The sequence below is a fragment of the Gossypium hirsutum genome, chromosome A12 (assembly GCF_007990345.1).
Source record: "Gossypium hirsutum isolate 1008001.06 chromosome A12, Gossypium_hirsutum_v2.1, whole genome shotgun sequence".
Classification (NCBI taxonomy): Eukaryota; Viridiplantae; Streptophyta; class Magnoliopsida; order Malvales; family Malvaceae; genus Gossypium; species Gossypium hirsutum.
In genome coordinates, this window is record NC_053435.1 from 56,456,922 (window position 1) to 56,468,045 (window position 11,124).

An 11,124-nucleotide genomic window follows, 5' to 3' on the forward strand; every position below is an offset into this window, starting at 1 on the left:
TGCTATTTTTAAATTTTGTTATAGGTTTTAAATATTGTGTTGAACTTATTTCTAACTAGTATGTAACTTTTTATAGTTATACACATTTAATTTTTAAATAATATAAATATGAAAAATATTTACAATAATTTAATAAATACATTAAATATATTGATTAAAGAATTGTGATATTTGACTTCGATTTTTTAAAACAAACCTGCAAAATGATTTTCACCTTTACCAAAAAAGTAATGAATAGATAAAAATCGATTTTAGGAGTGTTTGCTACACATAATATAAAAAACTTACAGATAAATTAAAATAAAATAATCGCATAATACAATTAGACCTGTTTATGGGTTAGGCTACCCGTCCAGGCCCGATGGTCTGCCCAATATTTGGGAGGGATTGGGCAAAAATATTAGGCTTGGAAAATGGGCTTGGGTAAAAAAATTAGGCCCGTTTAAAATATGAGTCGAACTCGGGCTTGAACTTTCAAGAACCAAGCCCGACCAAGTCCAGTCAATTTTTAAGTTTATAATACATTATATTATGTAATTTAGAACACATTAAAAAAATAAACATATACTAAATATATATTACTACTCTAATACAAACATTAAAATAATGTTAATATGACTATATAAAAAATTCCAATAAATAAAAATATATAAAATTATTAAATATTAAAATAAAATAAATATTTTAAAATAAAAAATAATATGGGCAGACCTAAAATGGGTAATAAATATTTTAAAATAAAAAATAATATGGGTGGACCTAAAATGGGCTTAGGTTAATCTTTTGCAAATATGGGCAGGTTTGGACAAAATTTTAGGCTCATGTTTTAGACCAGGTCAGGTTTGGGCAAGTATAAAGTATGTCAATATCATGCTTAAGCCCAGCGCAACCCATGAACACCTCTAATCACAACATCATCAATTAAAATAATTTTCAATCACTATTTGGTGCCATTGTGGTTTAAATATGATTCAATATTACCTTTATGAAGAACCATTGTTTTAATGTGGCATTCTTTTTTATATGATTTAACATATTAATAACAACAATTTTCATTTTCTTACCAATATTTTTTCTTAGGTGCTATTTGATTGAATATGCCTAACTACTATTTATAAATATAAACTTTAATTTTATTTGGTATATAACTCTAAGAATCTTAATTATGTGATAATTAAGATGCTTAGAGTTTTATTCAAGTAATAATTTTATTTTATAATGAATAAAATTCGTACTATTGTTTTTTAAAAAATTAACAAAACTTTTTTTATATCAATTTGTTAACTAATAATTCTAAAATAAATTATATTTATAATTATCACGATTTATTTATTTATTTTAGGTTTAGAGTTCCTTTCAAGCAATAATTCTATTGTAAAATTACCACAACTTTTTAACTAATTATTCTCAATTAAATTATAATTATTTTTAAAGTTAGAATAATAATATGATAAAAATAAAAAGATATTCTCATCAATTCATAAATTTTCTAAACTTGTGCTTATATATATTATAGATCAGGAGGGTTCTATTAAAAGGGCAAAGGTGTGTCAAAGAGGTCCTACTATTACACATCTCCTTTTTGCAGATGATTGCATTTTATTTAGCAATGCTACAGAAAAGGGAGCACATAATCTTAAAGCTATTTTATGAGAATATGAAACTTATTTAGGCCAGTGCATAAATTTTGATAAATCACTGGCTTTTTTTAGTTTGAATGTTCTGGAGTAAAAAAGGAAGCAAACTGCGAATATATTGGAAGTGCGAACCTCGAGTAATCTAGAAAAATACCTAGTGTTACCAAAATGATAGAGAAAGATAAAAAAAGGTGTTCTAGCTCCTTTAGGATGTTGAGTAAAATTAAAAGATGGAGCAGGGATTTAAATAGCGGACCGATATCGGAATAGCGGCCGTTATATAGCGGTAGTGGCGCCGTCCGAAACCGCTATTGCCAAAAATAGCGGTATGAAGCGGAGTCACACCAATAGCGGTGGATCGCGGCCGCAATTTAACGGGTAACGGCCAATTGCGGGAATAACGGGCCGCTATTCCCGTTATTTTCCGTTACAGTGGTTAAAGCAGCATCAGATTGAAGGATGAGATGAAGGTTGGGGATTCCGTTCAGGTACAATAGAGAAAAGAATTAGCTTAGGTTCACAGCCCACCCCTTCTTTTGAGCAAGAGTGAGTAGTAGCTAAGATCTTGAGGTTTTCAGCGTGCTTGCTGTCCATGGTTGGGTCGATTCTGCGGGGGCCAGTGGAATTGTACAACCGGCGCGAAACAGCCGGGCAATGGGATATGCCGATTGTATGACCACCTGAAAAACAAATGAGAGACTTTGAACATCCGAGAAGCCTGAGAACATTTCCCCAAAGGAAAAGTGAAGCAAGGATGAAGATGATGAGCCATAAAGCGACAGTGATGAAGTTGAGCTGATATACTTGTAGGCTGAAGCAATATCCATGTTGCTGTTGAAACCAGAACAACTGTTGCACACTTGCACTCACTTTCTTTCTCCTGAAATATTTTTGAAAGAAAGTAGTTTGGGGGTGTATTTCCTCTGTGTTTTCAAGTAATGAAACGTTGAATTTGTTGATAAAAAATTTAAGTGAAGAACAAAGAGGAGTTTGTTTGATTTACACGTGCACAAGTGTAAAGAACAACGTGGAAGCCATGCAATAGTCGGTAAAATTGGAGAACTAAGTGGTCAAGTTAAGCCCTTGGTTACTGAAGAGAGTAAGGAGAGTAGTGAAGTTGTGGAAAGGGCTTGGAATGTTTTACAATAAATTGTGCGAATTTTAAAAAAATTCACGACCGCGACACCTGCGATGACCGCAATAGCATCCGTTATGTCCGCAACCGCGATAAACGTAACGCGACCGAAAACGTGACCGCGACCGTTATTTAAATCCCTGAGATGGAGTACAAGATTCTTATCAATTGGAGGAAGGGAGGTATTTATTAAAGTAGTATTATAGGCAATCCTTATTTATTCTATGGCATGTTTTTTATTGCCAAAATCATTTTGTGATGAATTAGAAAGCATTATGAGACATTTTTGTGGCAAAAAAGTCATGAAAAATGTGGTATTTATTGGTGTGCGTGGAGAAAACTTGGGGAGATTAAAGAGGATGGAAGTTTGAGATTTAGGTGCTTATCAAAATTTAATATAGCAATGCTTACAAAACAATGGTGGCGTTTGTTTTGTTATCCAAATTTATTATTAGCGAAGTCATTAAAAATTAAGTACTATCCCAATTAGATTTCATGCAACAAGCTTGGGGACCTTACCCTCTTATACTTGGAGGAACATATGGTTTGTGATAAGTCTTCTAGAAAAGGGATTATGTTGGTGAATTGGGGATGGAAAGCAGACCACTATTTGGGAGGAGGCGTAGGTTCCGAGAACTGATGAGTACAAAATACAGTATTCAAATAATGATCAACGTTTAGTTTGTGTGGCGGATTTAATAGATCAACATACAAACCAATGAAGACCTAATAAGAGGTACTTTTCATCCCAAAGATGCCGAAAGAATCTTATGCATTCCCTTCCCTATAGAGCAAGAAGCGGACAAAGTGATTTGGTGTGGTGAAGCATCAGGCTCATATTCAGTGCAGAGCTGTTACAAAAAATTATTACAAATCGACAACCCAATAAATTTACAGGCAAACTCTAACTATTACAAACCCATGTATAGAAAGCTATAGGCAGTAGATTTGCCCTCAAAGACAAAAATCTTGGTATGGAAAACTCTAACTAACTACATACCTACTTTCTATAATCTATACCAGCGAAGACTTGGAAATACAACCAACTGCCCGAGATGCATTAATAGCCGTAAGACCACAGATCATGCTTTTAAATACTGCCCTTTTGCCATTGCAGTATGGTCCAAACTGGGTATCAGGTGGACCCTGGAACAAAATCAATTATAATATAAGGAGTGATTGAAGATGCTTTTTGAAAAAGAATCAAGCCAATAGATTAAGATAATAGTGAGAATTATTTGGGGTTATGGATGGCTTGTAATAAATTGGTACATGAGGAAAAGGCACAAACAGAAGCAAGCTTTATCAAGTTTATTACAGAATATAACCGAGAAATAGGAGTAAAGAGAGAATACCTGTCAGTACAACATGTAAGGAATATTGGAGACCCTCGGGAGATACAAATGTTAAGATTAATTTCGGTGTTGCATTTGAAAAGCAGAATAATAGGTCATGTACTGGAATAGTGATTTGAGAGAAGGCGAGTATTGTTTTAAAATTGATAACATATAAAAATGACCACATACTGACAACATTTGCAGCAGAGGCCCTTGCCTGTGTCCAGGCGATCAGATTCCAAGCAGACTTAGGTTTCCTACGAGTTGAAGTAGAAGGTGATGCACTAGCTATTATTAAAAATTTACAAAACCAATTAGACAGATCTGAAATAAGAGCTTATATCACAGACGTAAAAAGATTAAAAGGAAACTTTGTTACATGTCGGTACAATCATACAGAGACAAGCAAACACAGTAGCGCACACCCTAGCAACAGAAGAACTAAGGCTCCGTTTGTTTGCTAATAAAATATTTTCCGGAAAATGATTTCTGGAAAATAATTTACTTTTCTGGTATTTGGATGATTCTGTATAAAATATTTTCTGTTATTTGACAAATTTCCTGAAAATATTTTCCGAAAAAAGTTATTTTTACATATATTAATAAATTTATATAAATTAATAAAATTATATTTTAAATTATTTTTACATATATTGCAATAAGTAAATCAAATTAAATATATAATAATACTTAATTATTAAGCTAGAATATTAACCGTCATAAATTAAAAACAACCAAATTATATTCACACTTTTTCAGATAAACGTCAAACACAAATACTTTAAGAAGAAAAAGAGAAACCCCAGTTTTCCTTGTATACATAATGGAAGTTTATTAGCTTAATATTGATGACCACAAAAACTTTATTGTTCGTCAATTTAATTTAACAGAGAAATTATTTTTTCTCAGACAGAAGACATTGAAACTAGGAGCTCAAGTCAAAGCTCAAAGCCTTGTATGAACATACAACCAGTGACAAGGAACCAATTAATATCCTAAGAAAGCTGTTCTATATTGGTACAAGTTTCAACTTCATGCCATGTTTATAACTTGTGCTGTGAGGTTGCCTTTTGCTAGATCACTACCAGCTGGTTTCCCCAACTGCTCTGCTGATTGTGTAAAATCCAATATGTCATCAACAACTTGGAATAATAGGCCAAGATTCTTTCCATATTCATACATTTGCTCTGTTACACTACGATTAGCTCCACTGAAAATGCCGGCTCCCTTGGTACTAGCTGCAATCAATGAAGCTGTTTTGTAATAACTCTTTAGCAAATAGTCTTCAATTTTGACATCACAGTCAAACAAACTCACCACTTCAAAAATCTTTAATAACCTGCAATATCATTAATGAGGATACACTTGAGACTAGTTAAAGTGAAATATCAATAGTTTGAGAACTATCTCCATAGCCGCAGCATGTTCCGAATCTCCACAGGTCGTACTTTTTAGTCAATACTTGGGTTTACATCCAAACGAGATGGTAAATGTTAGGCCTAGGTCCTACATACCTGGCTAATGAGCTTAATGACTTCAACAATTTAGCTAGCACTTTTTCGAATGAACTGAATTGCTAGCACTTTTTCTCCCGTGGATATGTAACACTGAGCAATTTTGTGATGTAAATGATCCTGTCGAAGGAAATAGGAAATAAAAATAAGAAAGCAGCAGCACTCTAGTATTCTAAAAATAAAATAGGTGCATGGAAATATAAAGACAAACCTGCTCAGCTGAAAACAAACAGATATTCAAAAGTTATAAAAATTAATACCAAAAGGACCACAAGCATGATAGAAGCAACGTACCTCCTCATCAACATCCATTGAAAAATATTTAAGGGAAATGAAACTTCACTTTAACAATTATGTAATGGAAACCTAGAAGATAGGCAACAAAACTAACCCCCTGTTATCAAACTAGAGTAGCTATCTATAAAGCAACTGCAATGTAACTGCCAAATTGCAAGGCCTATTTTTAGACCTTATTAGTCTCATTACTTGGTCTGGTTTACTATTTGTTACTAAACCCTATATGATCTACAAATTCATAACCTTCAAGTTTCTACATCTGTGTTTAAGCTCAAAGATATGGTCTATATTAGAAGCATGGTCTATATTAAGAAAATTCAAGGTTCTCTGGTTAGGGAAGGCGGGTGCAAGTGTAAAGATTATAGACAAAGTATCACCTTTTGTGCTTGTGCTACAGTCCTGGGAAACCCATCAAGAATGAAACCTTTTTTACGTGAAGGTTTATTCATCGCTTCATCGATAATGCCAACAACCAGGTCATCAGAAATAAGTTCTCCCTGAGAAAAAATAGCTAAGCACCTCATTAGTCATTAGCAAACTAGTAGTAAGAAGTATTTTAAAAAATCCGAACAGGCAGGGGAACTAATTTGACCTTATCCATAGCTTTCTTGGCCTTGATACCAAGTGGGGTTTTAGCAGAAACAGCAGCTCTAAGCATATCACCAGTGGCCAAGGAACACAAGCAGTGCTCATATTTAATTATTGGTGATTGAGTGCCTTTTCCAGATCCAGGTGGACCTGTCAATCATAAGATTGCCCTGTAATTAGAACCATGCCATCCTTTTACCAAATTTGAGACAGTAAATTGATAGATATGTAAAGAATGCTATTTGAATGCAGCATGCTTCTGTGATGCTGCTATGACACAATACGGGCTGTTAACAATTTGAGACTTTTGAGAAAAATGAACGTAAAAGCCAAACTTTAGTGTCTTTCTAGTCACTTTCAAGCAACCCAAATTCCACGCTATGCCAGCAAGATTTGTACTTCAGATCAAGCGATTGTCTGAACATTGCTGCGTGGAACTTTACAACTAAAGAAAGACCAATATCTTAGCAGGTCATCAACAATGGGCTACGTTACCCCGACAAGGGGCACTCATCTTTAGCCTTGCGGAATCTAGTACCATTTTTGCATGGCAAAAGGTGATGCACAAGGAATATACAAGTTCGATGTTGGCATTAGAATCGTTTCATTTTTGTTGACATTTTTTTTATATAAATCTAAACATAAACAATGAGTATTGATTTACATATTATAAAATCAAAATTTCCCAGCACTCATACTTTTTCAAAAAATAATCATTAGAAATTCATCCAGTGCCCCCAATTTGACTCTGCCTTTAGAGACATAGTTGTTCATTTAAATTGTATGAAAAGTTTAATAAAATAGAGTTAAAAAATTTAAGCTAAATTTGGAGCATTGAAAATTTGAGTACATTCTTTTGCAATTCTATTTAAACGAACAAAAAATATGACATGAACAAACTTCAACAAACTCTAGGATCTGAAAATTCCATTTTCATGTTATTACTAGAAAAAAAAAAATTCAAAGAAAAAGAATCAAATCCAAATTGCAAAAATAAAAATAAAGCGAGAGTCAAAAAAATAAAGGGAAAAAAAGAGAACCAATGAGGATGAGGCGCTTATCGGGTTTGGGGGCGCACTTCATACGGCGGAGAAGCTCATTCATTAGAGATTCGGAGGGTATTTCTTCCAAGTTCACCGAACTACTCGTCATTTCTTTGCTTTCTAATGGTTTTTGGATCTAAGTTTTAAACAGTCTTTCAAGTTAAAGGGAAAGAGAAGATCGGCTTCTAATTTTCCTGAAAATGTCTTACCGAATTAGAAACGGTAAGACATTTTCCAAAATTAAGAGCTTCTTTTCCTGTGTTTTATAATTGGTTTTACTTGGTGATACTCATCTATTTTTGGGCCTTTCCAGTAGGGTTGTTAGGACTGTCACGAAAAACCAGTACGGTGAGGTAGTGGGTAGCGGAGCGGTCATGCCTTGAGACTACAACAGATGGATGTGATTTTGATAGGCTCGGTTTGACATATCTGGCAATGAAGGATAAAGATGTCACTGTATCAAAACAAGAAACAAATGTTTAGAGAGAAGGTATTTCAGATTCATAGGAACTAGTTAAATAGTTTCTGAAACAAGCGAGTTAAAACGCTAAAATGGGGAGGTATCTTCCATCAGGAACATGTAGAACGAGACGGCCAGGTTTTTATCAAAAAAAAAAAAGAATCTTAAAAAAATTAAAACAGAAAAATAAAAAATACCTTTTTTGTAATATAAAAAAGTACCTTCTATGTTTAAAATATATCACTCATATCGATTTTTTTAATATAAAAAATTATTTAAAATTCAAAATAATGATAAAAAAGTTACAAAAAATACCAAAAATTCTATTATATTTGACCATGAATACAATCACATTAATGATTAAATTAACAATATGTTAATATCATTTGAATCAATTTAATTTAATATTTTAATACTAGAGATGTCATACTATTAATCATTCTGTATTTTTCCATTCAAACAAGATATTAATGCTAATTTCCATGATCTAGAGGAACACGATATTACGAAATGAATGCGAACTTGCGATTAAATTATAATTATAATTCTTCTTCTTCTTCTTCTTCTTTTTCTTATTATTATTGTTATTATTACTACTCCAAAACTTATTTTTGTCTAAGAAAATGCAGGGACGATAATAAAAGGTTGGAGATTCTATTTTAGAATTGAAAAACATCGAATTATAATATTTGTATTCCTTTTTTTTCATGTATTACATATTACTTTATGAATTATTTAATTTTAAATCATTGTGAATTATTTAATTTTATCAATTATTAGTTTTTAATTTTAAAATATATATTAAAAATAAAATGAAATATAAAATATTTAAATATTTTTTATATTATATATCATATATGCGGACAAAAATGAAAACTAGTATATATATATATAATAAAGCAAGGTTTGGAAACAAATTTAGTAACAAAGACAGTTCATTTGGCACCTATTATTTCATGACAATTCATCATATGGTGAACCGTTTGAATATCAAAAGTCAAATTTCGTAATTAATGAGGAAAAATTGACTTTATTCCAAATGAATAATATTAAGCTTTCCAAATCCTCATTTAAATGAATTTTTCAACGGGAATTAATGGGGAAAATGTTGGCTTTCCAAATTTTGTTTGATGAAAAATAGTATTTTCTATATAGAACTAAATAAGCAAAACAGATTGATGATTTTCTAAGTTAACAAAGAGTACTAATTTCCGAGAATAAAATATATTTTCATTCATTTCCAATTAATTTACCTTTACAATATAAATATCCTATAATTTTTCTCTGCAAATTTAACTCTTATGTTTTCAACATTCACGTTCTCAAAAGGTAGATATTATGATACAATTTAGCAAATTTTCTTCTTTTTGAAAATTTTTAGGTACAACTTTAACTTTGTTTCTTTGAAAAAAAAAATCATAGGTGAGCATTTTTGTTTTTTTTTTCTAGGCTGTTGATTAACTTCTTGGTTAGAATTTGCGAATGGATCAAAATTGGTTTCCAAAAATGCCAAGAGCTTTCAGGAAAAGGAAGTTTATATCTCTTTAAACTATTATATCAACTTATGGAAAATTAATAAAGGTTTCAAAGCATTTATCAATATCATCTTTTTTTAAGTTCTATCACCCCACCTATATTATGGTGTGTAAAAGAATTATTAGCAACCTCGATGATACAATGAAACCCAATAACTGTCTACATTTTATACTAACGGAAATAACTCACTGAATGCTAAGTGAAGTATAGTAAGGATATCAATTTCCATAAAGAATTTTTTATAGAACAATCTAGAAATATAAAAGATGACGGGAAAATAGAAAGAAACATTGTTTCTATGTTTTTGAGTGTGTCATATAAATGAAATTCCTCTTACTATATGGGAGGTCTCATTAGGGGTGAGCAAAATCTAATTTGATTCAAAAAAATCTATAAAAAATTCAAATTTTGAATCAAATAGTTCAAGTTATTTGAGTTAATCAAGTTATTCAAATCAACTCGAATAAAAAATTAAGTTTTTCAGTTTAACTCGAATATGAGTTACACAATTCGAGTTATCTGAAAATTCGAATAACAAAAATAAAAAATACGTCATTTTGATAAATGTTTACCTTTCTAAAGTTAAAAATCAAAATCATTAAGTTAAAAGGCAAAATTACGTTATTTTGATAAATGTTTACTCATTAAGTTAAAAGGTAAAACTATTATATTGTTTATGTAGTTAAATAATCTTGTACTTCATCTACTAGTTAAATAATCGATCTATGTAAATGCAACTTGAGTATAAATAATAGGATTCATTAACTCGACTCGACTCGACTCGACTCAATTCGATTTGATTCGATTCGAAAAAAATTCAAATTGAGTCCGGTTGCTAAAATAGGATTTGTCAACTCGACTAACTTGAAATTTTTTTACTCGACTCGACTCAACTCGATCGAATACTCACCCCTAGGTCCCATATCTCTTCATAGAAATATAATTACCTAAATGGATAGTCATATCTTTAGCAATAAACATAATTATTTAATAGTTATTTACTTATTAGTTAATAATTAAGTGACATAACTTTTGAATTTAAGAGACAACTCGTCACTATAAATGATAACAACTTTTGATTAATAATTAAGTGACATAACTTTCGGTTACTTATAACTTTTCATTTGTTACATATTTAATTTTAAACTTATTATAGTAGTTATCAAATTAGACAAACATGTTCCAAACTTTTTATCCATTACACAACTTGCTTTTAGGAGAATGATATCTTTTCAAAATAGGAAAAAATAAAATAATGGGTATTTATATTAGGGGTGCTCATGGGTCGGTTGGGTTAGGCCTAACATGATAAAACATACTCTATGCTTACCCGAGTCCGGTTCAACCTGAAATCTAGGCTTAAAATTTTGCTCAAGCCTGTCCATATTTATAAAAGAGTAACTCAAGCCTATCTTAGGCCCACTTATATTATTTTTTAAAATTTAAAAAATATATATTTTTATTTTTTATTTATTGAAATTTTTATATAGTCATTTTAACATTATTTTAATGTTTACATCAGTGTAGTATAATATATTTGGTATATGCTTATTTTTTTAATGTGTACTAAATTACAT

The 11,124-nt window shown here is 31.2% G+C and overlaps 1 protein-coding gene across 6 annotated transcripts; it reads right to left on the reverse strand.

Moving 5' to 3' along the window:
* Positions 1 to 4,917: 4,917 nt before the first annotated feature.
* Positions 4,918 to 8,191, reverse strand: LOC107934235 (adenylate kinase 4). 6 transcript variants are annotated; one of them, XM_041083937.1, is made up of 6 exons: positions 7,549 to 8,189; positions 6,513 to 6,658; positions 5,918 to 6,417; positions 5,624 to 5,743; positions 5,427 to 5,542; positions 4,918 to 5,347 (listed from the first exon to the last, which is right to left on the reverse strand). In XM_041083937.1, the coding sequence occupies exons 1-3, from the start codon at positions 7,658 to 7,660 to the stop codon at positions 6,280 to 6,282; spliced, it is 396 nt and encodes a 131-aa protein (XP_040939871.1). In that variant the 5' UTR covers positions 7,661 to 8,189; the 3' UTR covers positions 4,918 to 5,347; positions 5,427 to 5,542; positions 5,624 to 5,743; positions 5,918 to 6,279. The 6 variants fall into 6 exon arrangements, with proteins under 6 accessions (XP_040939871.1, XP_040939868.1, XP_040939870.1 ...); XM_041083934.1 differs by having other exon boundaries at positions 4,959 to 5,347; positions 5,427 to 5,448; positions 6,298 to 6,417; positions 7,549 to 8,191; XM_041083936.1 differs by having other exon boundaries at positions 4,959 to 5,347; positions 6,298 to 6,417.
* Between the last annotated feature and the right edge of the window lie 2,933 nt (positions 8,192 to 11,124).